Source organism: Podarcis pityusensis (assembly GCF_964106645.2).
Source record: "Podarcis pityusensis genome assembly, chromosome: 2".
Classification (NCBI taxonomy): Eukaryota; Metazoa; Chordata; class Lepidosauria; order Squamata; family Lacertidae; genus Podarcis; species Podarcis pityusensis.
The window spans coordinates 101,363,602-101,391,339 of NC_138029.1; the positions used below are offsets into that span (position 1 = coordinate 101,363,602).

Below are 27,738 nucleotides of genomic sequence, written 5' to 3' on the forward strand. Positions count from 1 at the left end.
CACGTCCAAACTCCTCCTCCTCCTCCTCCTCTTCTTCTTCTTCACATGGTCAACTGATATCATCAACTTGTGTGCATGTGTAGAGGCCTCTAGGTTCCTCTGTCATAGTACCGGGAGTGGGGGCAATGCACAGATATGCCCCCTGTATAAATTAAGTTAGGGCATTCTTTTGCTAAGGGGATAATGACCCTGTTGGGAAGCTCTGAGAATATGTACTGCTTCCATGTTCAAAGTTTAGGAAAGTAAGGTTGTTGACCAAAGTATGGCACTGACTGACCCTTTGGGCCTTTTCTGCCATCCCTTCCACATTGTTGCCTCACTGGTATCATCCATCTGGGTCCGGCCCTTTGGGCACATCTGACATGACCCAGATGTAGTCACGTAACAGCCTGGATTACATTGATCCACTTGGCTAGAAGATGTTTGGGTATAGACCGAGGGCAGGGAACCTCTACCTTGGTGGGCAAATGCAGCCCTCTGGGCCTCTCTATTTGCTGCTTGGGACTTTCCCCGGTCATACCCCAACTCCATGGACCCACAACTTCCCAGAGTATTTTTCCCAGCTGAAATGTGTCCTTAAACCTCTGGGTTGCCTGGGTGGAGAGATGTGAGCATTTGGGCGTGTCTAAGCAGCCTCTGACTTACGTATGGCTGGAATGTCTCCTACGTCCGTTCTTCTGCCCCCTCTTGCACTGGTGTGCATCCCCTGGTTACAGTTGCCCACAAGGGGATGCAGTCCTTGACTCCGATATAAAGCTTCCCTGGCTGTGGACAGTCCTGATTTGGTGCTGTGGAATGAGATTTCACTTCTTCCGCAATTCTGACAGCGATTCTTCTCTCGCACATGCACATGCTTCTCGCAGATTTACATTGGTCACATTGTGCCACTGGGTGCTGCAGATGCCGATGGCCGCCTGCGATCTGGGGACGAATTGATCTGCGTGGATGGGACCCCTGTTGTCGGGAAATCTCACCAGCTTGTAGTTCAGCTTATGCAACAGGCCGCTAAGCAAGGCCATGTCAATCTGACTGTCAGGCGCAAAGTGGTTTACACAGGTAGGTTGCAATGTGACTCGCAGGGTTTTTTTTTTTTGTTTTTACTCCTGTCTCTGGATGAAAGTGAACTACTTTCTAAAGATCAAAAGCTTCAGGTTCTAGCAAAAAATAGCAATGCACCGTTCTGTTATTTATATTTTGCTTTTTAACCTCTGGGTTTTTTTCCCCTGGTTTTTGTTTGAGGCTTTTCGAACACGGTATAAATATAGGCTGAAATGTTTTCAAGCTGAGAATTTGACTTTTGGTGATTAGAAGAGATATGTTGCCACTTTCCAAGGGTTTCCCCCCATTGGGTTTAGTTTAAATTTTCCATTTTAAAGGATAATCTCTTATAGGATAAAAAATACTGTGAAACTGATAGGCCTGCAAAGTGGTAATCATTTTATAGTACTACCTGCAAGGGAGCACATTATTACCTAGCCATGTTATCCAAATCCTAATGTTGGATGCCGATGGTTCTGCCCTAAAAAAGGACCTTGCTGGAGCTGACTAAACTACATTTAGGCCATAATCATATACACACTTACCTGGATGTGTGTCCCATTGAACTCAGTGGGTCTTATTCTGAGTAGATAAGCGTGGGATTGCACTATTTATCCAGCAATCTGTATCGAGCAGATGTTTCGGAGAAGCCTCCCTAGCATGAACAGCCACCCCCCGGTTGTTCCCAACAAGTTTCCTGCATATATGACTGTGTGCTAGTGCTAACCCAGAAGTATAGGAAGTGCTCCTGGTGTCGGAATGGCATAGCTCAAGATCAAACATCAGGTCAATTGAATTGCATGATCCATGCTGGGTCCCCAACTGAAGTGTCAGTATGGACTTGGAATTGCCAGTGGGTGTGGATTTGGGAGGGTGATTAAGATGGGCAATGTGTATAATTTTTTTTAAATTTTAATTATTATTATTATTATTATTATTATTATTATTATTATTATTTCCCCAATGGCATTCTCTTAATTTTGTCTTTGGACCTATAGGAAACTATGTTTTAGCATATTCAGAGTCAGTGTTGATACATTTCCTCTGCATAAAAATAATAATGGAGGGATAGCCATGGAAATAGTTAAGGCAGAATACAAACCCCACTGCATGATTTTGCGCAGGAAAGATTCATTAGCAGGGACAAGCAGCCACCCAGTCTCATGCCTGCATATATTTCCTGCAAAATCTATATGAAGGAAATTTGCCTTCTGGTTTTTAACATACCTCTCACGAATTTCTGCTCAGTATGCCTCCATGGAGAAAAAAAACCTTGCATACAATTTGGCTATAGTGTGCCTTTTCTTCCTGATGTGGCCATATTTAGTACTAGTGGTGGTTTCTTTTCTGTACATAATTATTTGAAGTGACTTTACAAAATAATAATAATAATCAAGGTAAAATACCATAAATAAAATGCGTGAAAACAAAACAGAAACAATAAATTGGCATGAAAAGTCCCCAAGGAAAAGTGTGATAACCCAGTGTTAATCCACCATGAAATCCACCACCAGAAAAAAACTAAATCCCCAGTTAAATATTTTCTTTCCTGAATAAATAGGTCTTCAGGCTATCAGTGAGTGAAAGAGGTGGCAGAATGCCCCCCCCCCGAGAAAGAGTATTTCATAAGGTGGGTCGTCACTTCTGAACAGACTGTGCTCCAAGCCCCAGCTGACAGAACAGCAGAAAGAAGGGACATATTTCAAGGAAGCCTCAGATGATTTCAGGGGTTGTTGGGGAGGAATACATGGAAGAAAACACTCCCTCAGATAGTCTTATACAGTGGTACCTCTGGTTGTGGATGGGATCCGTTCCAGAGGTCCGGCCGGATCCCAAGGTTTTCGCAGCCAGAGAGACCGTTTTGGCGCATGCGCACGCGGCAAAAACCCGGAAATATACTTCTGGGTTTGCCACTGACGCATCCCGAAGTTTACGTAACCGGAGGAATACGTAAGCGCAGGTATGACTGTAGTATGTAGACCTTGATATTTCCCTCACATAATTAGAAATTCAGCAACTCGTTCAGTTATCTCTTGGTGTTGAGAGATGATTGCCTCTTTCCGAAACAGTTCCGAAAGCAGAAAACGAGGTCCCCTCCCCAGCCTCATCTCACCACAGCAGCAACCAGCCTGCTTCTCTGACAGAGGAGAAGCGCACTCCGCAGGGGAGCCAGAACTCACTCAACACCGTCAGTTCTGGCAGCGGCAGCACCAGCGGAATCGGCAGCGGAGGAGGCGGGGGCAGCGGTGTGGTCAGCACTGTGGTGCAGCCCTACGATGTGGAAATACGCCGCGGAGAGAATGAAGGCTTTGGCTTTGTCATCGTGTCTTCCGTTAGCCGGCCAGAAGCTGGAACGACGTTCGGTAAGTGCAGAACGTGCTTAGAATTGCTTTGGCTTTTTAATCTGTTTCCTTGGTGGCTGGGGCTCTTTTACCTGCGCTCATAAGCGCCTCTACGTTTCTGAGGTACATAAACTAACTCAGCACACCGTTGATTTGTGCATCCCATTGCATAGTGCAGGCTTCCTCAACCTCGGCCGTCCAGATGTTTTTGGCCTACAGCTCCCATGATCCCTAGCTAGCAGGACCAGTGGTCAGGGATGATGGGAATTGTAGTCTCAAAACATCTGGAGGGCCGAGGTTGAGAAAGCCTGGCATAGTGGGTCCCATTTTGATGGGGAGTTTTGTCTTGCATTGTCCTGTATCGAGGCAGCTGAATTCAGCAACTCTTTCATTATAACCATTAATTACCTGGGTGAGGTCTTCTTCATTTCACCCATGGTGTTGTATCTCATGAGTAAAACTCAACTTATTTATGACCAACCCTGAGGCAACACTGTGAAAAGAGCCTGAGTTGATGTGCCTCTGTACAGTGAGAATAATAATTACAGTTGCTAAACAGTAATTGCAGTTCATGAATGTACTCCTTATTCTATTTAATTAATATGTTTAATTGGAAAGTCAAGCTTTGGGAGTTGTTTCCCTCCAGGGTCTTGTTCAAAGCTGTATTAGAGGAGAGGGGCTGTTTTTGTTTTTTGGAAAGCAGACTGACATTTTGAACTCTTGAGTAATGACAGTAGTAGAAGAGGTTGTCACTCACTGAACTCTTCTCCAGCGACAAAGCCTGTAGGCCTGAGTTTAACGCAAGTGCCCTCTCTGACAGATGGCTATCCCTGGGAACAAACGGTGCTTTATTCTATATATGTACTTGTGAATAACTCTGGGTTTCTTAAAAAAATAAAAAATGGCCCTTTCACATTTATAGACATAAAAAAATATTTTGTTAAAATATTAATTTAACTGATCTTCGGGATGCACTCCCAAGTTCCCATTAAGTGAAACATGCAGACATTTAGTGGGGCCCGTGAAATCACTGAAGGTAATGCTAGACTTAAATTTTGTTTGTGATACTTTTACGGCCCCTTCTCAGTATCTCTGCTGTCTCTCGCATTATGGCCACCCTGTGAGTTTGGGAAATGCCATTTATTTCAAGCTCTGGCAGCCAATAGGCATTCCAGATAAGGAATGGCTCCTGCTGTTCCAGTGCGTCTCAGTTTAACATTTACCACTATAAGCACTCCATGCGGCCAGCATCACATTTCAGAAGTGCTTCACCCACACACCAGCATATGTGTGTACATTGTATGTATTCTTGCAGTCTGGATCCCCTGTGGGTTCTGCGCTGGCATGTGCAGCCTGCCCTGCATAGTGCCTGTGCCTGGGGGTAAGGCATGTTTTTGATCATGACGCCAACAAGTGGGGTTCTTGCGCCAACGTACTTTGTCTGTGGCCGTGTCTTACGTGTCTCTTCAGCATTCAGCTGAGGACCGTAGATGTGACACACACACAGCAAGTCCTTTCCATTCAGGTTTTGTTTCTCCAGGCACCAGAGAAAGCATAATCTAAATTAACTCATGCATCCATCAATGGTAATTAGCTGCCCCATACATCTTAAATGTGGCATGGGGATGGAACTGGAGGTTCTTGAAAGGAACCCCCCAGACATAAAAAGAAATAGGAGAGCTTCTTTCTTCCACTGTTTTTATACCTGTATCTAGATATTACAGCAGAGTCTATTCAAATCAATCTCAATGTTGGGTTAGGGAAGAGCTTCATTTCTTCCGTTATCCAACTCTAACTTGTCTAAACCTAAAACTTACTATAGTAAAGGTAAAGGTACCCCTGCCCGTACAGGCCAGTCGTGTCCGACTCTAGGGTTGTGCGCCCATCTCACTTAAGAGGCCGGGGGCCAGCGCTGTCCGAAGACACTTCCGGGTCACGTGGCCAGCGGGACGAAGCTGCTCTGGCGAGCCGGCACCAGTGCAGCACACGGAAACGCCGTTTACCTTCCCGCTATAAAGCGGTACCTATTTATCTACTTGCACTTAGGGGTGCTTTCGAACTGCTAGGTGGGCAGGAGCTGGGACCGAACGACGGGAGCTCACCCCGCCGTGGGGATTCGAACCGCCGACCATACGATCGGCAAGTCCTAGGTGCTGAGGTTTTACCCACAGTGCCACCCGCGTCCCTAAACTTCCCTAAACTTACTATAATAGACTTTAAAATATGGTGTGCTTCGTTGCATTGCTTACCCGGCAATGTTTAGTAATCCTGCCTGCAACATGTAACATGCCCTGCTGTTAATTATGACAACAGGGGTTCCTGAACCACTTGTGCTAAATGGTCCTTTGCAAATTCCAAGAGATAAGAGTTCTTCTGTCCCCAGAGGAGAGAAAAGCACATTTGGAATTGCATGGGATAGCCATTCAGTTTTGAAAGGGCCTCTCTGACCATCTGTGATGGCTATTAAGAAACCATCATTGCTGATGAGACGATGAAGCAAGTACAGTTACGGAACCAGTCAAGACACACCAAATTGGTAGTAACTCTGAGGTGCAGGGGCCTAACATAAGGAGACAGTCCTTCCTTGTGATGGCGTAGCACATGAGCACCCATTCCACATATATATGTATTTTTTTTTACTCTAAAACTTAATTAACCGTTGTGAAATGTATTGGAGTGGTCTCTTAAATAAGAGTATTCCAAAGCCTCTGCTTGCCCAGATCAGCCAGAATAAGAATGGTGAATGTGTTCATTTGTGAAAAGATAAATTTTCGTGGCTAGAAATATGAGCAATGTGGAAGCAAATTTATGTCTTGACTTGACTCCCCCCCCTTCTGCTCCCCAGAAAACACTTCTCCCCTATATTTTGCATGAGATGCTTGCCCTTAGCTACAAAGTGTGTGACTCATTCCCATAGGGGTTCTTTGTATCGTTATTCCGATCTCACAGAGGTAGTCTGCTGAGATGGGCTGAGGTACTTCAAAATTGTATTCATTTAGTTGTCTGGGTGTGTTAAGGAATTAGCCAATTAAGGTTACTCTCATGTGACAAAGCCAGGAGTGGGTGATACTCACCAATGTAAATTATATAACGACCAGTTATCAACAGTTATACTGCCTTCTGTTAGTGAGTAGGCTTATCCTCATGTTGCCATTTTAACTCATCCTTCATTGTCATCTTTTTGATAAAGCACAGCATAAACATGTGTTTCAAACTACTAATAAAAATGCAGTGCAAGCATATCTTTGGATGAATGAATATTATTTCCAGCCACTTGGAAAAAATTACGTAGGTGTGATGGATATGACCACATTCAGATTCAACTGCACCCACTTACTAAATGCTAGTCTCATATCTGCCTTCTGCAACTTTTGAGAAGTACACACGAATGTGGAAAGGAAGTGTTGTGAAACCTAAGCAGTGTCAAGGCAGCAGTTTTTGACTTTAAATGTTTCCTCAAGAAGTCAGATCTGGGAATCTCAAACGGAGCTGGTATTCTGAAATCAAATTCCAACGGTAGATTAGAGGAAATAGAGGCATGTGCCAGAATTGATGTCCAAACCAGAGATGAGAAGCAAGAACAGTACAACACATTAGGTCTTGCTGAAAGATGAGTGTTGTCAAGATAGTCAGTGGCCCAGGCTGAATCAAAGCAAGGAAAAAAGCCAGAATCCTGCAGCCAGTTAAGTCCAGTTCTGGACCCCATTAAAGTATATATCCATTAGATCAGTAGTCCATAAAGTGATCACCCTTGTACTGAAGACAAAGTGCTGTTGGTTTAAAAAGAAAGAAAGAAAGAAAGAAAGAAAGAAAGAAAGAAAGAAAGAAAGAAACTAACAGAATGACCAAAAATATTTCTCAGCTCTCTCTGCTTCTTCCCCGCCCCCCACTCTTCTACTTTTAAGTTATTATAGAACAATTATATCACAAAAATATTTGTGGGTTTTGTCCAAACACAGCGCCAGCCTCGCATTGTGGAGTGAGTTGGGCTTACGCATTGGACTCTTAATCGATGTGATGGCTTTGCCTACTCTTAAATCGTTGCAAAAATTCTGAAGCCGCAACTCTGAAAGGTGCACTGTTTTTTGCAGTATTGTCAAAATATCACTGCGATTTAACGTGCATTGAATAGTTAAAAATTGAAAGCTATTCTTCTTCATCCTAACAATATAGTAAGAGGCACCAAATTTATTTCATTTTCTTGATTGGCTTGTATCCAGAACGTTTGGACAACTGGGCTTGCCTGCCGCCAGTGGAAATAAGTTGCTATATCTCCACTTGTGCTAACGCCAAAGTTTTGCTGGAATGTTGTATATATTCTTTCTGGTATAAGATACTAGAAGGCATATTTCTAAAATAGGTTTCTGCTAACTTTACACTGTATATCACATTTTAAGTACTTTTAGCAAACCTCTTGTCACACATTGCTCCCATTTTAACAGATTTCAGTCTCTCGTTTGCTACAACTTTTGTTACCCCCTCATAACGCCACATGGTGCCAGTGAGTAGCATATTAGAAATAGGAGGCAGTGGCCCAAATCACACTTCAGCCATAGCCCCACTGGGAAACCTTGAGCTTTTCACTGTTTCCCCACCTTCAGTTAAAATGGAGGTACAATATAGAGAGAAGAGGGGTGGAAATGCAACAGCATGACCTAATAGCGTTGTGAGGATGAATGGAACAGTGGGAAAAATTGAGAAACTTTATTGTTCATGGATTTCAGGGTAGGTCAGTTAATACTACCTTTGGAATATGCCTTGATTTAGGCTGAATCATCCCCAGTGATTCTATAAAGTTGATCACATGCTGCACAATATTTCCTGACAGCTGATCCCTTCTGGTTAAATTCTAGTAAACGTTCTAGTAAAGCAGTGATGGCCAGACTTGGCCCTCCAGCCCTATAACCCCCATCATCCCTAGCTAACAGGGCCAGTAGTCAGAGATGATGGGAATTGTAGTCCCAAAACAGCTGGAGGGCCAAGTTTGAAGTAAAGGAAACAAGTAGCCAGTGTCCATATTCTGCTGCAGCAAAGAAATAAGAATTCACCTGTTTGTTAGAATTCACAATATGTGTTAGGTGGTGAAAGGAAATAAAATGCATTCATCCCAGATCACTTGCTCGTTTTCTCTTGCATTCTCCAATACAGGGGTAGGGAACTTGTAAGCCTCCAGATCTGATGGGACTTCCAGCTCCCATCAGCAACCAGCCCTTGTGGCCCATTGACAGTGATGATGGAATTGGAAGCCAGCAACACCTGGTTATGCCACAGTTCCCACACCTAATTCTAAGCACAAACACCTGGAAATGAGCTCCACGGAAACCAGTGGGGCTGACCCTAAAACAAATAAATGCATTTAGATTTTGGGCTTGCAATTGAGAGCTGTTGTGGTCAGGTTTGGGGATTCCCCACCCACTTTTTACCAAGATCGCAAAAGGGGAAGAGTTATCAAATGGTTTGGAGGCGAGTGGCTTTGGAAGGCCGTGGGTGGAATTCGTCATAGCACTAAGTCTCTCGTTCCTTTGACGCAGATTTCTGCTTTTGCAACGAAGTGCTCCTCCCCTCTCCTTTCCCCTGCATGCCCCTTAAATCTGTTTTAGGGGTTCCCCCCCCCCCAATCCTCTGGAGCAGATTTGGGGAGGGTGCAGTGCGCACGCAGGAGAGGGGGTGGGGAAAGTCCCGTTGCGCAAGTCGAAACCTTTGCGCTGATGGGAGGCTGTGGCTGAATGCCACCTCATATATTCCAGTCCTCCTGTCCCTTCTGTAGTGACTCTGCTCCTTGCCTCAGATAGTTCCCTCAGATAGGAGGGGAAAACAACACCTAGTTCCCTTCTGCTTTTATCCATGCTGTGTTTATTTTATAGTGCTGATTGCTATGAGTTTTTTTAAAAAAAAATCAAACAAAACTTCCTTATTCCTTGGTAGACATAGAATGATTGTCTTTCAAAATGGAGAAAGAACAAAACATTGGCAGAAGCTTTAGCAGGCACTCACTGAGATGACGATGATAAGATATCACAAGCTTAGGAAAACAATGGAGAGTTGCATTTCCATACAGCAGCAAACCTTGAAGTTTGCAACTAAACCCCTCTGTGATTTTATTTTGGGGACCACAGCTCATCTGAAGAAACTGTGCAATTCTCAACCATGTTAATGGGAGAGAATTTTTTGTGTTTTTTGGGGGGCAGGGAGTGGGGATTACTGAGCAAGATGTAGGAAATGCAATTTTGTGAGGCTTACTTTGCACTCCCAGAGCCAATTGCCAATGTTTTGAGCACTGGCAGCAAAGCTATCCTTTAATAACTTTTGCTTGATGCATTAATTAATTAACCCTTAACCTTCTCTTTCCCTTTTCAACCCTTTTTCTCCTTTCCCCCTTCACGTTCCCAACGTATGTAAACGATTTGTTAAACAAAAAACACGCACACGCACACGAAATATATATATATATCGCAATATCAATACAAAAGCGGGCAATGCATGTGTGGCCATGCCTCACAAAATAGGTCGAATTATTGAGGGGAGCCCAGCAGACCGCTGTGGGAAGCTGAAAGTGGGGGACCGGATCCTGGCCGTTAATGGATGTTCCATCACCAACAAATCACATTCGGACATCGTCAACCTAATTAAAGAAGCAGGAAATATGGTTACTCTGCGCATTATCCCAGGGGATGGTAAAGTATATATTCTCTTAATTTTTCTCTACCCACCCTCTCCACTTCCCATCATAGTTGGTTATTGCTTTTTACGGGCTTTTGAGTTGCTTTGAGCTACACCGACTTAGGAGATTGTGGTCCGAGCAATTCTAAAGCCCTGGGCATATTCTGAGAGAAACTTGTGCTGTGTTGTTATTTATTTATTTATTTACCTTCTATAGAAATGCTGCAATGGGCAGGTGGGGTTTTTTTGGGGGGGGGGAGTAGACTTTGCTCCCACAACATTGCGTCTTTTTTTGTGTGTGGGAGTTGAATAGTGTACGGAAATTTTCTAGTTGAATGGAAGGGCTCCTTACAGTTCTAATTCCTAGCTGGGACACCCTTTTCCCTCACACTCATTGTCCATTTCTTTCTCCCTCATTGGTGTAGAGCAGGGCTTCCCAAACTTGGGTCTGCAGCTACTTTTGGACTACAGCTCCCATCATCCCTAGCTGGCAGGATCAGTGGTCAGGGAATGATGGGAACTGTAGTCCAAAAACAGCTGGCGACCCAAGTTTGGGAAGCCCTGGGGTAGAGGATCTACAAGACATCTTGGTGCTTTCACAGTGCCAACGATGTGTGTTTTGGCACTGAGCGATCAGATGCGTTCCAAATAGCCACTCCAAAACATGCTCAGTGCCAGTTGCCTGTGCATGGTTGGAGATATGAACCACTGAGGATCTTCCTGCCATCTCAGCAAGGCCATTTAAGCATTAGGAATATTTTTGGGTGATTATCAGAAATCGGGGGCATTTGAAACTTGTGGAGCATGTTTTAGAAGCATCTCCTAAAGAATAGCTCCAACCATTTGGATATGTTAACTTGTGGTAATAACTCTAAAGCATTTTGCCAACCCACAGAAGCTGGTACAGCATTACACGCCCTGGAAATCTCAGCTTTACTTTAAAAAAACCAAAACCCTTCTTAGTCCTCATGGTTGCTTGATAGTTCAACTGAAGGCAAAAAGGTACATAAAGGGAGTACATGGAGCAGGACCCAGCTCAGACATGAGAGAGGAAGCTTATATTTTTGATCCGATGCAATTTGGTCCTTTGCAGTTTGGTGAACCTTCATTCATGACCACTGTTTCCTTTCCATCTCCTTGCCTACTGACTACAATCCATATATTCAAGTCTCACCATTTCTCCTCCTTACTTCTTTTATTCTTTGCTAACTTGACTCTATGACGCAGAATAAGTAAATTCTGAAGCAGTACTTGGATTGTTACAGGGGTGTGACATCTTTGTGCTGGAAGCACACCACTGGATTGACTTTGAGACTACAATCCTTTAGGAATGTGGTTGGAATAAACTATACTCTTTCTACAACATACTCAGAAATCTGGAAAAGCACCCTTACTCCATTGAGAAGCCATGAATCACACACGCTCTTTCTGGAGAATCACTGATACCCATTTCCCTTCTGTTTGCAGTCTTAAAATACCATCACTAAATCTAATGTACATCCTGCATGTTTTGAATCTGCTTTTGTCTTAAGGGATGGCTGCGCATGCAACACGAGAATAGCTGGCTCTCATTCTCTGCCTTTCGCTATGTGTAATCCGGAAGTTTTATGTGTTGCAAAGGAAGGTTAGGAAGCAAAAGGGATAAGTGCCTGTTGAAAAGAAGCTTTGTTTCTTCTCTTTAGATCACTCTAAAAGCTTTTCCGTAGTCATGAGAGTGCTTGCTTTTTAGCTTCAGAAGATAGAACCAGATTGAGGATTTGTAGTCTTACAGACAGAGCACAGGACAGAAAGTTACATTGTCATGAGTTAGTAGGATGGTATATTTATTCAGGAAGTTGCTTCATCATATCTTAAGATACTGTTTTGTTAGATGCGTTCTTATTTTGGAATGTGCTTACATATTCCAGATTCTCAGAGGCCCATAAAAGTTAACGTATGCCATTTATTTCAGAATAGATGCTACAGAGAAAAGTAACATAATTCGGGTGTCCCTTGATCTCAACGGGATGGTGTTGGTGGGAAGGAGAATTTGTCTGGTCACCTTTCTCCAACTCTGCTTTTACTTGCTGCAGAGTGATTAAACTGACACACTTCTACTTATGTTGTAAACTGCCAATGGAATTCTAAGCAAGAAAGAAAGAAAGAAAGAAAGAAAGAAAGAAAGAAAGAAAGAAAGAAAGATTCTGTTATATGACTTCTTTATAAGCTTCAAAATCCATGTATATCCCTAAGAAACATATTTAGACCCTTGAATACAATTATCCCTGTCATGGATTGCAAGAAAAGGCAGATAACATGGAGGAACTTGAAAGTAGCACTGTGCCATATATTCTTAAATGTATGGTGTCGTATTTGGAAGGTGAAGCAAGGGCCTTTTGGAGTTCTTCGATGTTTTCTCTGAAATGACTTTGTTACTATTAGCTTTGTCTATGTGATGGGGGTCATCAAACCGACATGTCATCCTTGTTTTCAAAAGCCCCCATGAACAATTGCTGAAAGGGCAGCATTTTCACAGACTTGAAATCTCGGATTGCTTCTGAGATTTGAGCTTTATAAGTTTGATAGGTAGGGTATAAACATTTCAAATAAACTATATCTCCATAAACGTTGGATTTATTTACTTTGCTTCATTTATGCACCACCCATATACACAACTCTGTCCTCACGAGTGATTTGCAAACTTATTAAGAAGCCCAAAATACAATCCCAAAATGGTAAAACAATAAAACAAATTATTAGCAATGCAGCAAGGAGGAAAGAACTTAATAAATTACCTTTTTTTTTTTTTTTTTTTGCAGGAATAGGCACAAATGTCCACTTGCGCTTTGGTGTAATGATACAAAATGTAATTTAGAAGCATACATTGTTTATTTGTTACATTTTTACCCTCTTGTTTCTTCCAAAGGGAGTCCACCCCTTATGTCAGAACTGCTGACACCTGCCCTATTAATATCCTTACAAGTTGTAGAGACCTTGATTAATCAGAGATTTGACAGTTTGTATCTTAGACTTCTGAAAAAAATCAGGGGGGAAATTAACCTCTGTATTTCAAATGATTTTATTACGCTGTGCCAGAAGTCAATAAGTTGTCTCAAAGATTGAATGGCGTGATTTCAGCAAATGTACCATTTTACTATACATTAACAAAATAGTCAGAGCTGCCAGTCTGGAGTTTTGCCAGTCAGACCTGCATTGTAGCAAATATACATGTTCAATATACTTTCTGTTTTCAAGTCTGGAAACAGTAGAGAAAACAAGGATTTGTTTTCATTTGAGGCAAATATTATCCTTATTCTGAAATATTCATGAAATTTTTAAGAGACTTTGACTCGCTACATTTTGAAATTGATTGTATATCATGGGGCTGCTAAGATGCTCTCTTAAACTGGTTCATATCCAACTAAGTTATACTCAGAGTAGACCCACTGGAATTAAAGGGCCAAAGTTAGTCATGCCCATTATTTCAATAAACCATCTCTGAATAGAACTAAAACTGGAGACAATCCCTTGTGTGTGCACCCAAACCACTTCAGTTGTTGAGGGCCTGAATTGCTTGGAAGTTGTAGGGCAACAGCCACCAAATGACTTCTACCATGGGTGTGGCCTGACACAAAATGGCTGCTGGCTCCCAAACAGCCGGAAAAAGAATTGTTGCAAAAACATTTCATCACTAACATATAAAAAATACCTGCGAGTTTACTAAGGGCTGGTTGAGTCAATCATATAATTCACTTGATTTCTTTAGCTGATGACTGGCAGCTAGTTAATAGACTCATTAAAAAGCAGTGTGCTTGAGGTGCCATAAGATTCTGCATTTCTGATTTTCTCATCTATTCCTGCATGCCAGTGATGTTGCAGTCATGAAGTGAAGAACGATCCTGGCATTTCAGATCATGTACTCCGTAACAAGCTGCTTGACGTAGTCTGCCAGCCTCTGTAAAAACTGGCTGAACCTCTTCCTCTTTCAAAGGCCCCTCTTCTCTCTCTTGCATGCTACCATTGCAATGAGGTCTTAGTTCTCCTTCCAGATGTCTTAGTGCTCCTTCCTGTTTCTCAAGTTATCTTCCTAGCTCAGTGCTGTTAAGGGAAAGAAAGTCCTTCCCCGAAAGACCAGCGTAAGAACAGGCAGGCATGTCTCTATGTGTGTTTTTCTGTGTGGCTGCATGTCTGTGTGAGCACTCACACGTGCAAAGACGTTGGCTATGCCCTTGAAGGGTTGGCCAACAGCACCCCTGCTTTAGAACTGAAGAACAAAACACATTTTCTCATTCTTTACTATCATTGTTCATGGCATCCCTTGCTTTTACTATGACTTAATCAGTTTGGCTACAGTCACCTGTGTGATTTTATCACAGACACCATAATAATACACCAGACAGGATGATGTCAAGGACAAAATCACATAGGTCACCAAAGCCAATTGGATTAAGTGACTGTGGACTATTATTTTTTATAGTTTATTTATTTGAATACACACTTCCCTAAAATATACCATAAGGGAGCAAGGACAGGGAGGGCAAAGAAAAAAAGAAGGGCAGTGATGCTGAGAAAAGGCTGCCAAACAATACCAAAACTGTGTGAGTGTTCAGCAAATTGTTTTTTCAACAACTTGGCTGTGTGCATGTGAATGCTGCTTTTGAAAGTGAATGTTGAAATTAGGGAGTGTTTGTCTCGACCCTTCATAGAATCAGCTTTTTTTGTTTTTGAAAAGCAGCTCTTGAACATTATGAAGTGTAACAAATCCCTTTTACCAGCTGCATCATCAAGGCAACAGAAAGCTAAACATGCTGCAATTTCTCAGTGTTTCTGTTTAAATCGGGAGTCAAATGGTGAGAGTGAGTCAAAAAGTGACAAAGAAATGTCTTTGGATATGCCAGAATGACAGCCTCTCCACCCCACCCGTGTGCTTGCAACCATGAGGTCTAAAACGTCTTGTGAGACAAATTGAATATTAAAGATATCAGGATCACAAAGCATAAAGATCACAGGATCACAAAGTATAAAAAGCCCTAAACAACAAGGATAAAAACCCAGACATACAACTAAAATTGATGTTGTATGCAATTATGTGTTCACTGCCATGATGGAAGAAGGGGAAATTCCACTATTATTTTCATACATACACTAGTCCCCTCCCACCTTACTAATATATTAAGGCTTTGTAGGCAATCTGTTAACCAGTGTGGTGTTAAATAAATACTCAGTGGGCAACCACTTATATAATTCACTGTCTGTTACTAGATTATGTGAGCTGGTACAAATCTTTGTTGGGCAGCGTGTTGTTTAAAAATGTATTTGATGACTTTGGGTTACTTTGGCCAAGGGAAAGCTGTGCGTGAATCATTATCACGAGAATAGCCTGCCTTACAAAGGGCATTGTTTTATTTTGCAGAATCCTCCAATGCAACCTTATTGACCAATGCAGAAAAAATTGCTACAATTACAACCACACATACTCCTCAACAAATGCCGCAGGAGACCAGGTCAGCCTAATGTTCATTACTGAAAGTGTGTTGATCTTCTCTTTCCCCTTTTACTTCCCATGCATCTTTCTAACCATAACACTGACACTGTTATCTCTCCCTCTCTACTCCCCACCTCCGCATTCCTTATCAATTTGAACAGGAACAACACAAAACCAAAGCAAGAGTCCCAATTCGATTTCAAACCACCCACAGCCTCACAGGTAAGGTGTCCTTATCCAATTTGTGTCATTTATGCTGTCCCTTGCATGCCTGCAGGAAATCTGCATTGCAGAGGCCCTACTTCACTGGGAACCAGTGGCCTTCTAGAAGTTGTTCGACTCCCACTCCCATCACAGCTAGAGGGTTAGAGAGAGTTGTACAGCAGCAACATCCAAAAGGCCACACTGCTTCCACATCTCCGCCCTGTGTCCTTCCCCCGTCTAGCTCGTCTGAAAAATATAAATCACTAATTAATGTACTCAAGTGCACTAATGGTGCCCCAACCATATTTGTAATAGACATGTGTTTGTAGCAGACAAAGCTTACACATGACTGATGAGAAGGGTGGTGAATATTCTGTGATGATACTATTCATGGTGTGTTTGCAAGATTGCTTCAGTTTCACCATGGTGATAAGTTGTGTTCCAGGCCTACATTTAGAAGGTAAAAACTCAGTGTCGTAAAAGATCCCTAGAAGTAGCTCCCCGGTCATCCCTTCCATAGGTGGTTTTGTGCCTGTTTCATTGACTATTATGGTCTCACATATCTGTTACCTCTTCTGCTGACAATTGCCATAGAAACTGCTGCAATTCTTCTCTGTTGAGTGCTAGTTTACAATATGGAAAGGATAAAGGAGGAAGACATTTTTGTATCTTTCTTAGCTATGTATTCCTCAATATATAAAACAATAATAATTAGAAAACAGGATATATGATGTACCCGCAGTATGCCTAAGGATCACATAGGAGACTTCCTAGCAATTATAAGTACAGTGGTACCTTGATTTACGAACTTAATCCATTCCGGAAGTCCATTCTTAAACCAAGGCGTGCTTTCCCATAGCAGCGGGGGACTCAATTTACAAATGGAACACACTCAACATGTTCTGTTTCTAAGGCAAAGTTCACAAACCAAAACACCCACTTCCGCGTTTGCAGCATTCTTAATCCAAGTTGTTCATAAACTAAGCTGTTCTTAAGCTGTTCCAAGGTACCACTGTAATGACTATGTAGTTAACTTCAATTCTGTATACAGAATGAGATTAAGAAAGAAAGGTCGCTGTCGTTTGCTCTTAATTTGGGATCCTAAATTGGGTCTTTAAGAGCAGATAGATTTCTTCTGAAAACAAGCCTGATTTGATGCACTTTTCGTATTAACTTAAAAATAATGATAATTGTAATCTCTTTCAAATTGGTCACAAACTGCTTCTTATTACTTCCCTTCTAGCCGGACCAGGATTTTTACACAGTTGAGCTTGAAAGAGGAGCCAAAGGGTTTGGCTTTAGCCTACGAGGGGGCCGAGAATATAACATGGATCTCTATGTGCTGCGGTTAGCGGAGGACGGTCCTGCTGAGAGATGCGGGAAAATGAGGGTATGTCTGTAAAAAGAAAACATTTTCCATGTTGAGAACCAGAATCTCTGCCCCCAGCTCCCTGCTTCTTCTCTTGCTCTGTTTGGGGGAGGCGTGGGCATGGGGAAAGAGGATGGTCTCTAGGTACAGCAATTTTTAGGGCCCTGAGATAAGCTGCATTGTCCATTCCTGCATTGCCCGTTATAGAATGGACAATGCAGGAATGCTGTGTCATACAATTCTCTGCAAAACTATCATATGTTTGAGCAGTACTAGTATGTACAGAGAAAGCAGTGCTTTTGGTTTCTGTCCCCTCAACCTTCTGGGGCAGATTTGGGGAGGGTGCAGGGCGCATGTGGGAGGAAAAGAAGGGAAGAGTTCAGTTGTGCAAGCAGTTGTATTCAGTTGTGCTAAGGAAATAAACAATTATCTGACCTTTAGAAGACGGCCCTGTATAGTGAAGTCTTTAATGTTTGGTGTTTTACTGTGTTGGGTGTTTTGATTTGTTGGAAGCTGCCCAGAGTGGCTGGGGCAACACAATCAGATGGGTGACATAGAAATAAATCATCATCATCATCATTATAAATATTTGTGCTAACAGAACAAGGGCATTGGACATTGCCCAAATTCATGTTCTTCCAGCATTTTTCTTTAATCATGGATTATTTTGTTATGGCAGATCGGTGATGAAATCCTGGAGATCAATGGAGAAACCACAAAAAACATGAAGCACGCCCGAGCCATAGAACTAATTAAAAATGGTGGCCGCAAAGTTCGCCTGTTTCTCAAACGTGGAGATGGCTCTGTACCAGAATATGGTGGGTCAAACTATGAAAACATTCCTTTTCTTCCTCCTGGCATCACACCATGAATGATATGTCTCAAGATCTGAAGCGGGGATTCTTTTCTGTCCCCCACCCCTCTCTCTTTCTCTTTTTTTCCACCAGTGTCTTACCAACCTTGGCAACAAGTGGCTTAATTGCCTTACTTGTGCTGAATTTTCTCTACACATTTTCATCCTTTGCTTGCTACTATGGACTTTTGTGGGGGCACAGTGTACAGGCAAGATCATCTTCAAAGCAGTATTTTTTTGGTGATCAGAGAGGGCAAAAAAAAACCCCAGAGAGACAAAAACAAAAACCCTACTATCCTGTCCGACCAAACAAGGAATGTTTATTGAACTGTGCCAAACTCTTTCTCAGCGGATGAATTGTTTCTCTCGTCTTCTGATCAATGCAGAAATGGGAATCCTGTATTATACTTCTGAAGCTGTAGCCTTTGTTTGGCTTTTGTCCTTGGCTGTTGTCTGTAACCGTAGGCATGAATTCCAAGATGGTGTCTGGGCTTTTACTGTCCCCTTATATTTATGTAAATATTTATAAATTTATTTTTTAAAAGTATGCAATACAATATATATATATATATATATATATATAAATATAAATATACACACACACTTGGACCCCTCTCCTGCCACCTTCTTTAATGTTTGTTCGTTCACAACTGTGTAAGCTATGAACAAATTCAATTTTCCATTCTCAGTGTTTTGTCATGTCCGGTGAGATCACATAAACTTTTCTTGCCAAGGGTTTAAAAACAAATAAATAAGGTCAATGTTAAATGACCCTCTTTTCCCACCACTGTATTTGAGTTCCCTAGGTAGAGGTTTTGGGTGGCTTAATATTGTATATAATGTTACGCTGTCTTATTTATTTGAGATAATTATTTGAAGGTATGCCCTGGATTGTGGGGTTTTCCCCAGCTATATAACAGGTTTCCAACCAGTTATGAGTTATAAGCACATAAATGAACAGAGATGTCCTTTATGCTTCCCCATATTTGGGATAATAATATATCAATAAATTATATTCCTTCGATCCCAGTGTGGGAAATTACAATGGTCCCAACCAGTCTCCCTTTATTGTCCTTTTTTTTCTCCACAAACTGAATGGAGGGGTTGGTTGGTTAGCACAAGGCCACATGTGGATGGGAGCGTTCCACATTTAAAGGGTCACAAGCTGGGCTTTTTAGAGTAAATTTGCACCAAGTTGAACTGATCTTATGAATGGTTGAGCGTGTGTCCAGGTGTCAGTCCAGCTTGTCCTGAAAAGTTGAACTTGAGGTGTGAGGAGTTACAATCTAGGCCAGCCCTCGTCAGCCTTGTGCCGTCCCAGACATAGACTAGAACTTCCTTCATCCCTGATGGTTGGCCTGGAGGACACATGGAGGGCACCAGGAAGGCTGGTCTAGGCCCGTAGATCTAGGCCCAAACTGTTTATAAGGCCAAGTCTAGAAACGCAATCGCCTCAGAAAGTCAAGCTAACATGTTGACGTTAACATGGTTTAAAAAACAACAACTTGTGAGATTCTTCCCTAAAGGCAACACATAAATGAGTTCTTTCCACTGTTCTGTCAGAGGCAGCCAGGCGCTGCTTTGGCGTGAAGTAGCAATGCCGCAAGTGCTGAGATGGGATTTTTTTCCTTACACACAGAGAGAGAATGTCAGAGGAAGCTGTAAGGCTGCTTGCGGACACACTGGAGTGCTTTTCCCCAAGCTGGGCTGGTGTTGATATCTCCACTAAACACCCCACACTCCAATTGCTAATTATTTGTTTAAAAAAGGAACAGTGTGAATGTATCAAACATAGGCTCATCGTCTATTTTTATTTATGACACACTCAAGGCCGTGCACTCAATTGCCCGCAAAATTACACTGGGCCCGAATAGCCTGGCCGATTCCACTCTATAAATTCAAATCCATTTGTAGTACTTAATGAATCGAAGCTCTTTTGTGTTTGCAATTCTCTTGTACAAACCACTCTGTTAGCCATCTTTCAGCAGGACTAAAGTTGTGCAATGTTCTTTCTTACTCTGTCTTTTCCTATGCTCTTTTGGCTGTAAAGTATTGTATCATATGTTAAGCATCGTAAATATATCCTGGGTTGTTTTTTTTTCCTTGGGAAAAAAAATATTGCTCCACATCTTCAAGAAAGTCTGTTGCACCGAGGATGAAAAATCCCAACACCAAGGCATGGGGTGGGGCAGCTTCTTTTATTTTCTTTGTCTTTTGGCTGCACGTAACAAATGTTAATCACGTAACCAATTCCATTTCTGAGCAAGGGGCTTCTCTGCTGCTGCTGCTGCTGCTGCTGCTGCTATGTGCTTGTAACATTCGGGGGGCTTAAGGCATCTACAGTTCGCTGCAGTCACTAACAAGTTGCTTCGAAAAAATAATATGTTAGGTTCCGATATTTTTCTGACTTGATTGGAACGTGCTTCTCTAACGAGGCTGTATATTTTTGTAATGAGTTTTGTACTTATTTTTAACGTTGTGATCTTTCGTGGGCTTCTTTTTGTCGTTGAATGTTAACTGGTTTTCCTCTAACATTCTGTCTCACTTTCCAATTATGTCTCTTTCTCCTCCGTCTTTCTCTCTCTCTTCCTCTTTTCCTCTCCCTCTCTCTCTCTCTCTCTCTCTCTCAGAATGGATGCTTTAGTTGTCTGGGTTACCTAATCACCTTTTTTAAATGTTTAATTATAATATGTCGCTTTAACAACTGCTATCTCTGCAGCCTTATATCTGGGTGATCCGGACTTGGAAAAAAAAATAAACTTTTCTTTATTCTAAGATAAAAACAAATGAAGATTTTTTTTTTCTTTCCTCTTTATTATAGGGTATCTAAACATTCTACTTTTCTCTTTCTCTTTCTCCTACTTTTCTTGGTGCCGGGCTCTTCCTTCCTCAGCGATGATACCTCCTAATATCGCTGCATGTATGAGAAATGACAAGCTCGGGGAGTCTTGCTTCTACCTTATGGGCCATAATCAAACTACGGTTTGTAGCTAAAATCAATACTAGGTGTTTCTGTGCTGTGGCCTAATTCTCTCACATTGCTTTCCGCTTTGCTATACTTCTGTATATACGGCAATTCATTCTGAGCAACCTGCAGTTCCTTGAATTACTGTAAGTACACTCAGCAACACGGTCTCCTACTGCGGACCACAAGATACCAAAATAAGTTGGCATCAATAGAAGAGAAGAACGTGGTCCTCCATATTTTTATTTTTTTGAAAGCCAGCTGATAAGATGAAACTTGAACATGGTTTCCACCTAAAAATCACCAAAATAATGGCCTGCACAAAACCAAAACTAAGCTGGTTGGTCAAGAAAAGAGCTCACATCTCAGAAGTTTATTTAATATTCAGGAGGAGAGAAAGAAGAGTCTTGGACTCTGAAGCATTTGGTCATTTTAGTTTTCCTAAAACACCTGTTGGGCACAGGTTGGGTATCTTGATATAAAATCCATAAAATTGTCTTATAGAAGACATCTGTGTATATATAAATAACACACACCCCTCAAAGCAACCTAACTGCAATAGTTTGTCATTTTTATAATACACAATTCACCACCATCCATTGCAAATGATGTATCCAATTTTAAAATTCACTCTGGCACCAATTCTTTGCTTTTCATATTGCCATTATAATGTCATTGAGCTTACATCATGTACGTTTGTTGCAAAGGAGATTTTAATATTCCTAAGAGCTCCATTCTGCACATCTAAACAGCTTTCCATTGCTTTAATAAGATGAGATCCTGTACTTCTCCATTCCCCATCCTCCTTGCTGCCTCTCATTGTGTGTGTTTAAGTTGAGTCATTGTGGCAAAACCAAAATTGTTCCCACCACACTTCCATGATATATTGAAACTAACTGGAGTTAAGCTATATGCCTACTGTTTCCAAGAATAGGAACGCAAGGGTCATAGTATAAACACTATGCCATTGAAATCTGTATCTCCAAGGCACATCACTCAACAAGAGGTTTGTACACTTAAAAGAAAACCATATGAATAAAACACTAAGCTTTCCAAGAAGAGCATTTCCTCCCTGCCTCCCAATTTTTCCTCAAACAAGCAACACACTCCTTTTCTTTAACAGACATTTAATGCAGGGAGGTGGCAAAAAGGAAAGGAAAAGGATATGGAGATATTAATTGGATATAAGCTTATTAATTCTAAAGGAATTAGGGGAGGGGAGGGCCATAACTCAGTTGTGAGGTGCATCCTTGGCATGTAAAACCTTGCAGAACACCCAGCATCTCCAAGTAGAGCAGGAAATACAGTGGTACCTCTGGTTACAAACTTAATTCGTTCCGGAGGTGCGTTCTTAACCTGAAACCGTTCTTAACCTGAGGTACCACTTTAGCTAATGGGGCCTCCTGCTGCCGCCGCGCAATTTCTGTTTTCATCCTGAGGTAAAGTTCTTAATCCGAGGTACTACTTCTGGAGGAGCAGAGTCTGTAACCCGAGGTACCACTGTATAGGGCAAACAAAGACTTCTGTCTAAAACCCTGGGGAACAGCTGCCAGTCATTGCAGGTAATACTGACTAGATGGACCAATGGTCCGACTTGGCATAATATGTAAACATATTCTCATTTGAACCTGAGAAAGTTTAAAATTCTCCCTGATGTAGAGGAGACCGGCCTAAGATGGCCCCAGCCAGGACAAATGGCAGTGCTTATCTCCAGCCCTCAGCCTTTGCGGTTTCTCTGAAATTAACGAACGCTTCAGTTAGTCTCCTACTGACTGCTTAACAGTTGTTTGTTTTTGTCACTAATGAAGCCTGAGGAATGAATGACTGGTGTCAGACTCTTAAGACGAAGGTGCCGATACCAAACATGTTTGTTGTCTTTTTTTCAGACCCCAGCAGTGACAGGAACAGTCCAGCCACAGGTTCACAAAATGTATCGGAAGTGAAAAACATGCCATCTGACAGACGACAACACTCATCATTGGAGCCCAGTTATCCACCAGATCTTCACAAATCATCACAACATGGAGACAAGCGGATATATGTTAAGGACCCAAAAGGCAGCAGAGAGTTTGGCAGACAATCTAATGAGCACCACACATGGAATGGAACTTCTAAAAACAGCAATAGCATAGCAGGCAGGAAAAAAGACAGGTCCCCGGAAGGCAGGAGAGACCGGCAACCGGAGAGGATGGTGGTGATCAATGGACAAAAACGGAAATCTCCCGAGAAGAGGAGGGAAGGGACCAGGAGTGCTGACAACACTTTGGAGAGAAGGGAAAGACATGAGAAGAGGAGAGACTTTTCTCCAGAGAGACGGAGGGAGAGGTCACCAGCCCGCAGGAGGGATGGCTCGCCAAGCAGAAGGAGGCGGTCGCTCGAAAGGCTTATGGATCAACGAAGGTCACCTGACAGGAAGAGGGAGAGCTCCCCCCCTGAAAGGAGGGCAAAGTCAACTGACAGGAGAAGGGAGAGGACCCCAGAACGGAGGAGAGAGAGGTCTCCTGACAAAAGGAATAGAGATGATAGAGTGGGTTTCAGGGAGAAGGAAGAGCGCGCTCTAAAATACGACACTAATAAAAATAACAGGCACCCCCCTGAGCAAAGACGGCGACCCTATAAGGAATGCAGTACTGACCTCAGTATCTAGTGGGTTTTGCAAGCTCAAGATACAACTGCGGCCTTTCCAGCATTCAGAGTTCCCAAGAGTGTGAAGGTAGCAAGCTGGGAATCCATTTTAGTTCCCCACATCCAATGCCTCCAACAGCAACAGTGCAACTGAAATCTAAATCACGAGAGTTTGTGCAAGTCTTGTGCCTGGTTTATGACAACATTAAAGTATTTTCCAATGTATTCATTAAAAAAAATATGTCGCCAAATGTTAGTCTTGAAGGATTATGAAAGTTGTGTTCTTCCATAATCAGTAACCATAACGAGCATAAAACCTTTCATTGATAACTTTTTGTTTCATTGTTGTCCCTTTCCTAGTTATTTGGAGGGCGAGCCAACAATGGTTAAGGGTTTTATGACCAACCACACTGATTTGCTCTCATTGCGATTCACTGCAGTGACGTTATGTAGGATTTCCTAAAAGATGGGTTGGAGGAAGAGTGTTCTTATGAAGAGTAGGTTTATAATTAATAACCGAGAACTACTGTGGTAGAAGGGTGTTCCCCCCCTTTACATATAAAGAACGTATTGCTAAAATTAAGAACTATTTGAAGAGACTACTATTAGGATGAAGGATATTTATACAAATCCACAGAGCACAAGATGTTAAAAGGAATTTATAGTGTGTTCCATGAACAATATGTACTTTTGGGTCTCCTTTAAAAGGAAGCAAGGTGGCCAAGGACTGGGAGCCATTGTGTCACACATGGGATCAACCATCTTTTTCTTTTTTTTTCCTATCTGGACACTGAATATTTCACAAAGGCAGCACCACTGTGAGTCTTCTTCGACTGGGCGGATGAAACTGGAGTCTGGACGATATCATTTGTCTACTCTGAAAGGAAATTTATATTAGTTTTGGTTCCTGAGTCAAGATGCATTTTGAGGAACAAACGCTCCTTTCACAGACTGGGTTTTAATGCCTTCAGTTCAGGCTATATGTTTTTATTACTATTATTGCCAAATGGAGCTGCCTCTCTAGGATTCTGTTTTTTGTTTTGTTTTGTTTTTCCGATTTGCTGGTCCACACTTACTTGAGACAAAAGAAGTGCATTTGCAAAGGAAATGTGATGTGTCAAGGACTGTTAAAAGAAGCAGTGGCTAGAGAGTTTGGCTTTGGGGTTTCAACACCAAGTATATGCTGTACTTCTGGACTGTAAAGAATGGGGAGAAACCAATACAAGGTTCTATTTTTTTTAATGGCAAGTTTGTGTGGTAAGTCTGCTGTAGTACTGATATGAGATATTAATGGATTACTGCCTAGCTGAGCCAAAATGTTTGCCATTACCATTGGACCACTAAAGGTTTAAAGACTGCTGCTTTTTTTTTTTTTTACAGTGCATTGATGTGTACATGTATACTGTTTCACCATCTTTTACACACACACACACACACACACACACACACACACGAGTAAGGATTACAAGTCTATCACTGTTGTTGCCATGGTACTGTAAAGAAAAAGGAAAAAAAGAGATGGCCAATCATTGTGTGTACAGAGTTTAAATTGTAATTAATAGAGCCTGTTGAAAACAAAACAAAAAAACTGTTGCCTTTTTTCTTATATAAAAGAGACTTTATGACAAAATTTAGCTGTGGGGAATGTGCTAAGTGTTTATATTTCTGGGAAAAAAATGGAACAAATTGATTCATGAGGATATATTTTAATGTAAACTGAATCAGGTATGTAAAGCTGTTTTAAACAGGAGACTGTATAAGTAACTGAAGCTTTTGTTGGTTTGAATATCATATCTTTCCTCATGGTTGGGGGGGAGGGGGCTGCCTGTTTGACCCTTAGGCACTTGTGTGCGGTCTGTGTTCTTCAGTCCTCATTTCTTGCAGTGTGCTATAGTCATAATGCTCTCTCTTCTGTGTCGATGAAAAGCAGTATGTGGGCCAATCTTTTTTATAAAACACTATGCATATATAAATACTACATTGTTCATAGCTTTATTTGACTTAATCGGGTTTATACATGACATTAGTTATAAGTAGATGTGGACTTTACCCAGTATAAAATTCTTTCCTTGGGATAAAACACAATGTATATGATGTAGCTACTAAGAAGGAAAGAGTCTGTGAATGCTATTTTTATTATCAAATAAAGATTTCCATACAAAGTAAACATACGGCTATAGTGGTAAGATGAAGAAAGTCTGCGGTACGACTTGCCCAGGTTTGCCCTGCTCTCCTTATATAGTACTTGACAAAAGAAGGATGCAAGACTCTCTTAGGAGGTACAAAGAGGTTTGTATGTGGGTGTCTTGGCTGAACCAGTGGAAGACCAGCAGAGTGTTCAGTTGTGTTCCCAAATCACATCAAACCAAAGCTTTAATAGCCAGTGGAGAAGAGTAAGGGCTATAGGTCAACAGTAGAGTTTCCAGGGTCATTCCTGGCTCCAGGGCTGTCTGAAAACTTGGAGAACTGCTGCCAGAGGTCAGTTCTGAGCTAAATGAACCAATGGCCTCGCTCAGTGAAAGGCAGCTTTCTAGATTTCCTCTTGTGTGCATTTTCCTTTCTTGGGTTTGTGTTTCAGTGACTTTCTGACTAGGATCCCTTATCAGCAGGGCAACGTCTCAATTGAGCTTGGATCCATCCAGTATATGATGGAGTTAAATTGCTGGAGCGAAGAGGTCTAAGTAGTGCAACCTGCCTGGGGAAGGACCACATCTAAGTCCCTTTGGAGAAAAAGCATGGCATGAGTGGAATAATGAATTCGACCACACATTTAAATATATTGGGTTGGCTACAGGGGCCAAAGCAGTAACTGTGTGACAGTTTTCTTATGATTCTGTGAGCTAAACTGATAAAAAGGTCAAAGACTCATTCAAATGCTGATGGATATTAAGAGTGGGTCCAAATGATTATTTCTTTTCTTTCACATGGAGAAGGAAGATAAATTACAAGCTGATAGCATTGCTTGATGCTATTTTTTCAGTCCTCAAGTTTTGCACAACTGGGGTCACAATTTGCTAGGAATATATTCTGAACAGCTTTGATGAAATATGTTAAGTGTGCTATAGGCCTGGGAAAGATGTTCTTTTCTACATCTTTCAGTTTACCTCAGAAGAATGCTGTGCAGGCCTCAGTCAGGGACTTTACTTACACCCAAACTTTTTAAGTGAACTCGTCTCTTAAGATCCCTATAAACTTGTTGCCCAACATTAAGATGCTGAAATCATGACATTTCCAATAAAGAATGATTCTTCACAACATGTGAGACTAATTCAAAGAAGGGGGGCCTAGCCTAAATAGAAAAGCACTTGGGATAAGGCATTCCACAACTTGGAATCTTTTTGTCCCCAAAAGCACCTTAGCTGGCAGAAGGACACACAGAAAGGCATATCCAACTAAACACACAGAGTGGATAGAGCCAAAAACCAAGGAGATAGCCCTTAAAATATTCTGGCCTTACATTAGAGACGGGGGACCCATGCCCTCCAGGTGTTGGATCTGTGAGGGCCATCATCCCTGAGCTTTTGCCATGCTGCCTGGGGCCATGGGAGATTGGAGTCCCGTGACATCTGGAGGGCTATAAGTTCCTCATTCCCATCTTAACAGTCTAGGACTGTAACGATGGTATGGTGAAGGACCAGAGCTAAGTGCTTTGCATGAAGAAGGCCCCAGGTTCAATCCCTGGCATAATAATAATAATAATAATAATAATAATAATAATAATAATAATCTATTTATTATTTATACCCCGCCCATGTGGCTGGGCTTCCCCACCACTCTGGGCGGCTTTCAACAAAAATATTAAAATACAGCAATGCATCAAACATTAAAAGCTTCCCGAAACAGGGCTGCCTTCAGATGTCTTCTAAAAGTCTGGTAGTTGTTGTTCTCTTTGACGTCTGGTGAGAGGGCGTTCCACAGAGCGGACGCCACTACTGAGAAGGCCCTGTGCCTGGTTCCCTGTAACTTCTCGCAGTGAGGGAACCGCCAGAAGGCCCTCAGTGCTGGACCTCAGTGTCCGGGCAGAACGGTGGGGGTGGAGACGCTCCTTCAGGTATACTGGACCGAGGATGTTTAGGGCTTTAAAAGTCAGCACCAACACTTTGAATTGTGCTCGGAAACGCATCTTCAGTTAGAAAGATCAAGTGGACCTCTGCCTCTGGAGAGCTGCTACCAGTCAAAGTAAACAATACTGGACTAGATGGGCAAAATGTCTGGCCT

The 27,738-nt window shown here is 42.0% G+C and overlaps 1 protein-coding gene and 1 long non-coding RNA gene across 14 annotated transcripts in view; one reads left to right on the forward strand and one right to left on the reverse strand.

The window, feature by feature from the left end:
- The window catches only part of MAGI1 (membrane associated guanylate kinase, WW and PDZ domain containing 1), a 480,056-nt gene extending 454,369 nt beyond the window's left edge, over positions 1 to 25,687 (forward strand). For 9 of the 13 annotated variants that reach the window (XM_080995599.1, XM_080995598.1, XM_080995593.1 and 6 more), the window contains 8 exons: positions 864 to 1,056; positions 3,108 to 3,401; positions 9,851 to 10,054; positions 15,433 to 15,523; positions 15,666 to 15,726; positions 16,952 to 17,098; positions 17,757 to 17,895; positions 22,782 to 25,687. In XM_080995599.1, the coding sequence (XP_080851725.1) occupies positions 864 to 1,056; positions 3,108 to 3,401; positions 9,851 to 10,054; positions 15,433 to 15,523; positions 15,666 to 15,726; positions 16,952 to 17,098; positions 17,757 to 17,895; positions 22,782 to 23,542 (1,890 nt within the window). In that variant the 3' untranslated portion in view covers positions 23,543 to 25,687. Of the gene's footprint in view, positions 1 to 863; positions 1,057 to 3,107; positions 3,402 to 9,850; positions 10,055 to 15,432; positions 15,524 to 15,665; positions 15,727 to 16,951; positions 17,099 to 17,756; positions 17,896 to 20,823; positions 20,913 to 22,781 lie in introns of all 13 variants that reach the window. The other 4 variants (XM_080995596.1, XM_080995597.1, XM_080995601.1 and 1 more) reach the window with 3 other exon arrangements.
- Positions 24,944 to 27,182, reverse strand: LOC308471734. The gene is made up of 2 exons (XR_013983134.1): positions 26,978 to 27,182; positions 24,944 to 26,240 (listed from the first exon to the last, which is right to left on the reverse strand). It is a non-coding gene; the product is annotated as an uncharacterized lncRNA (long non-coding RNA).
- Between the last annotated feature and the right edge of the window lie 556 nt (positions 27,183 to 27,738).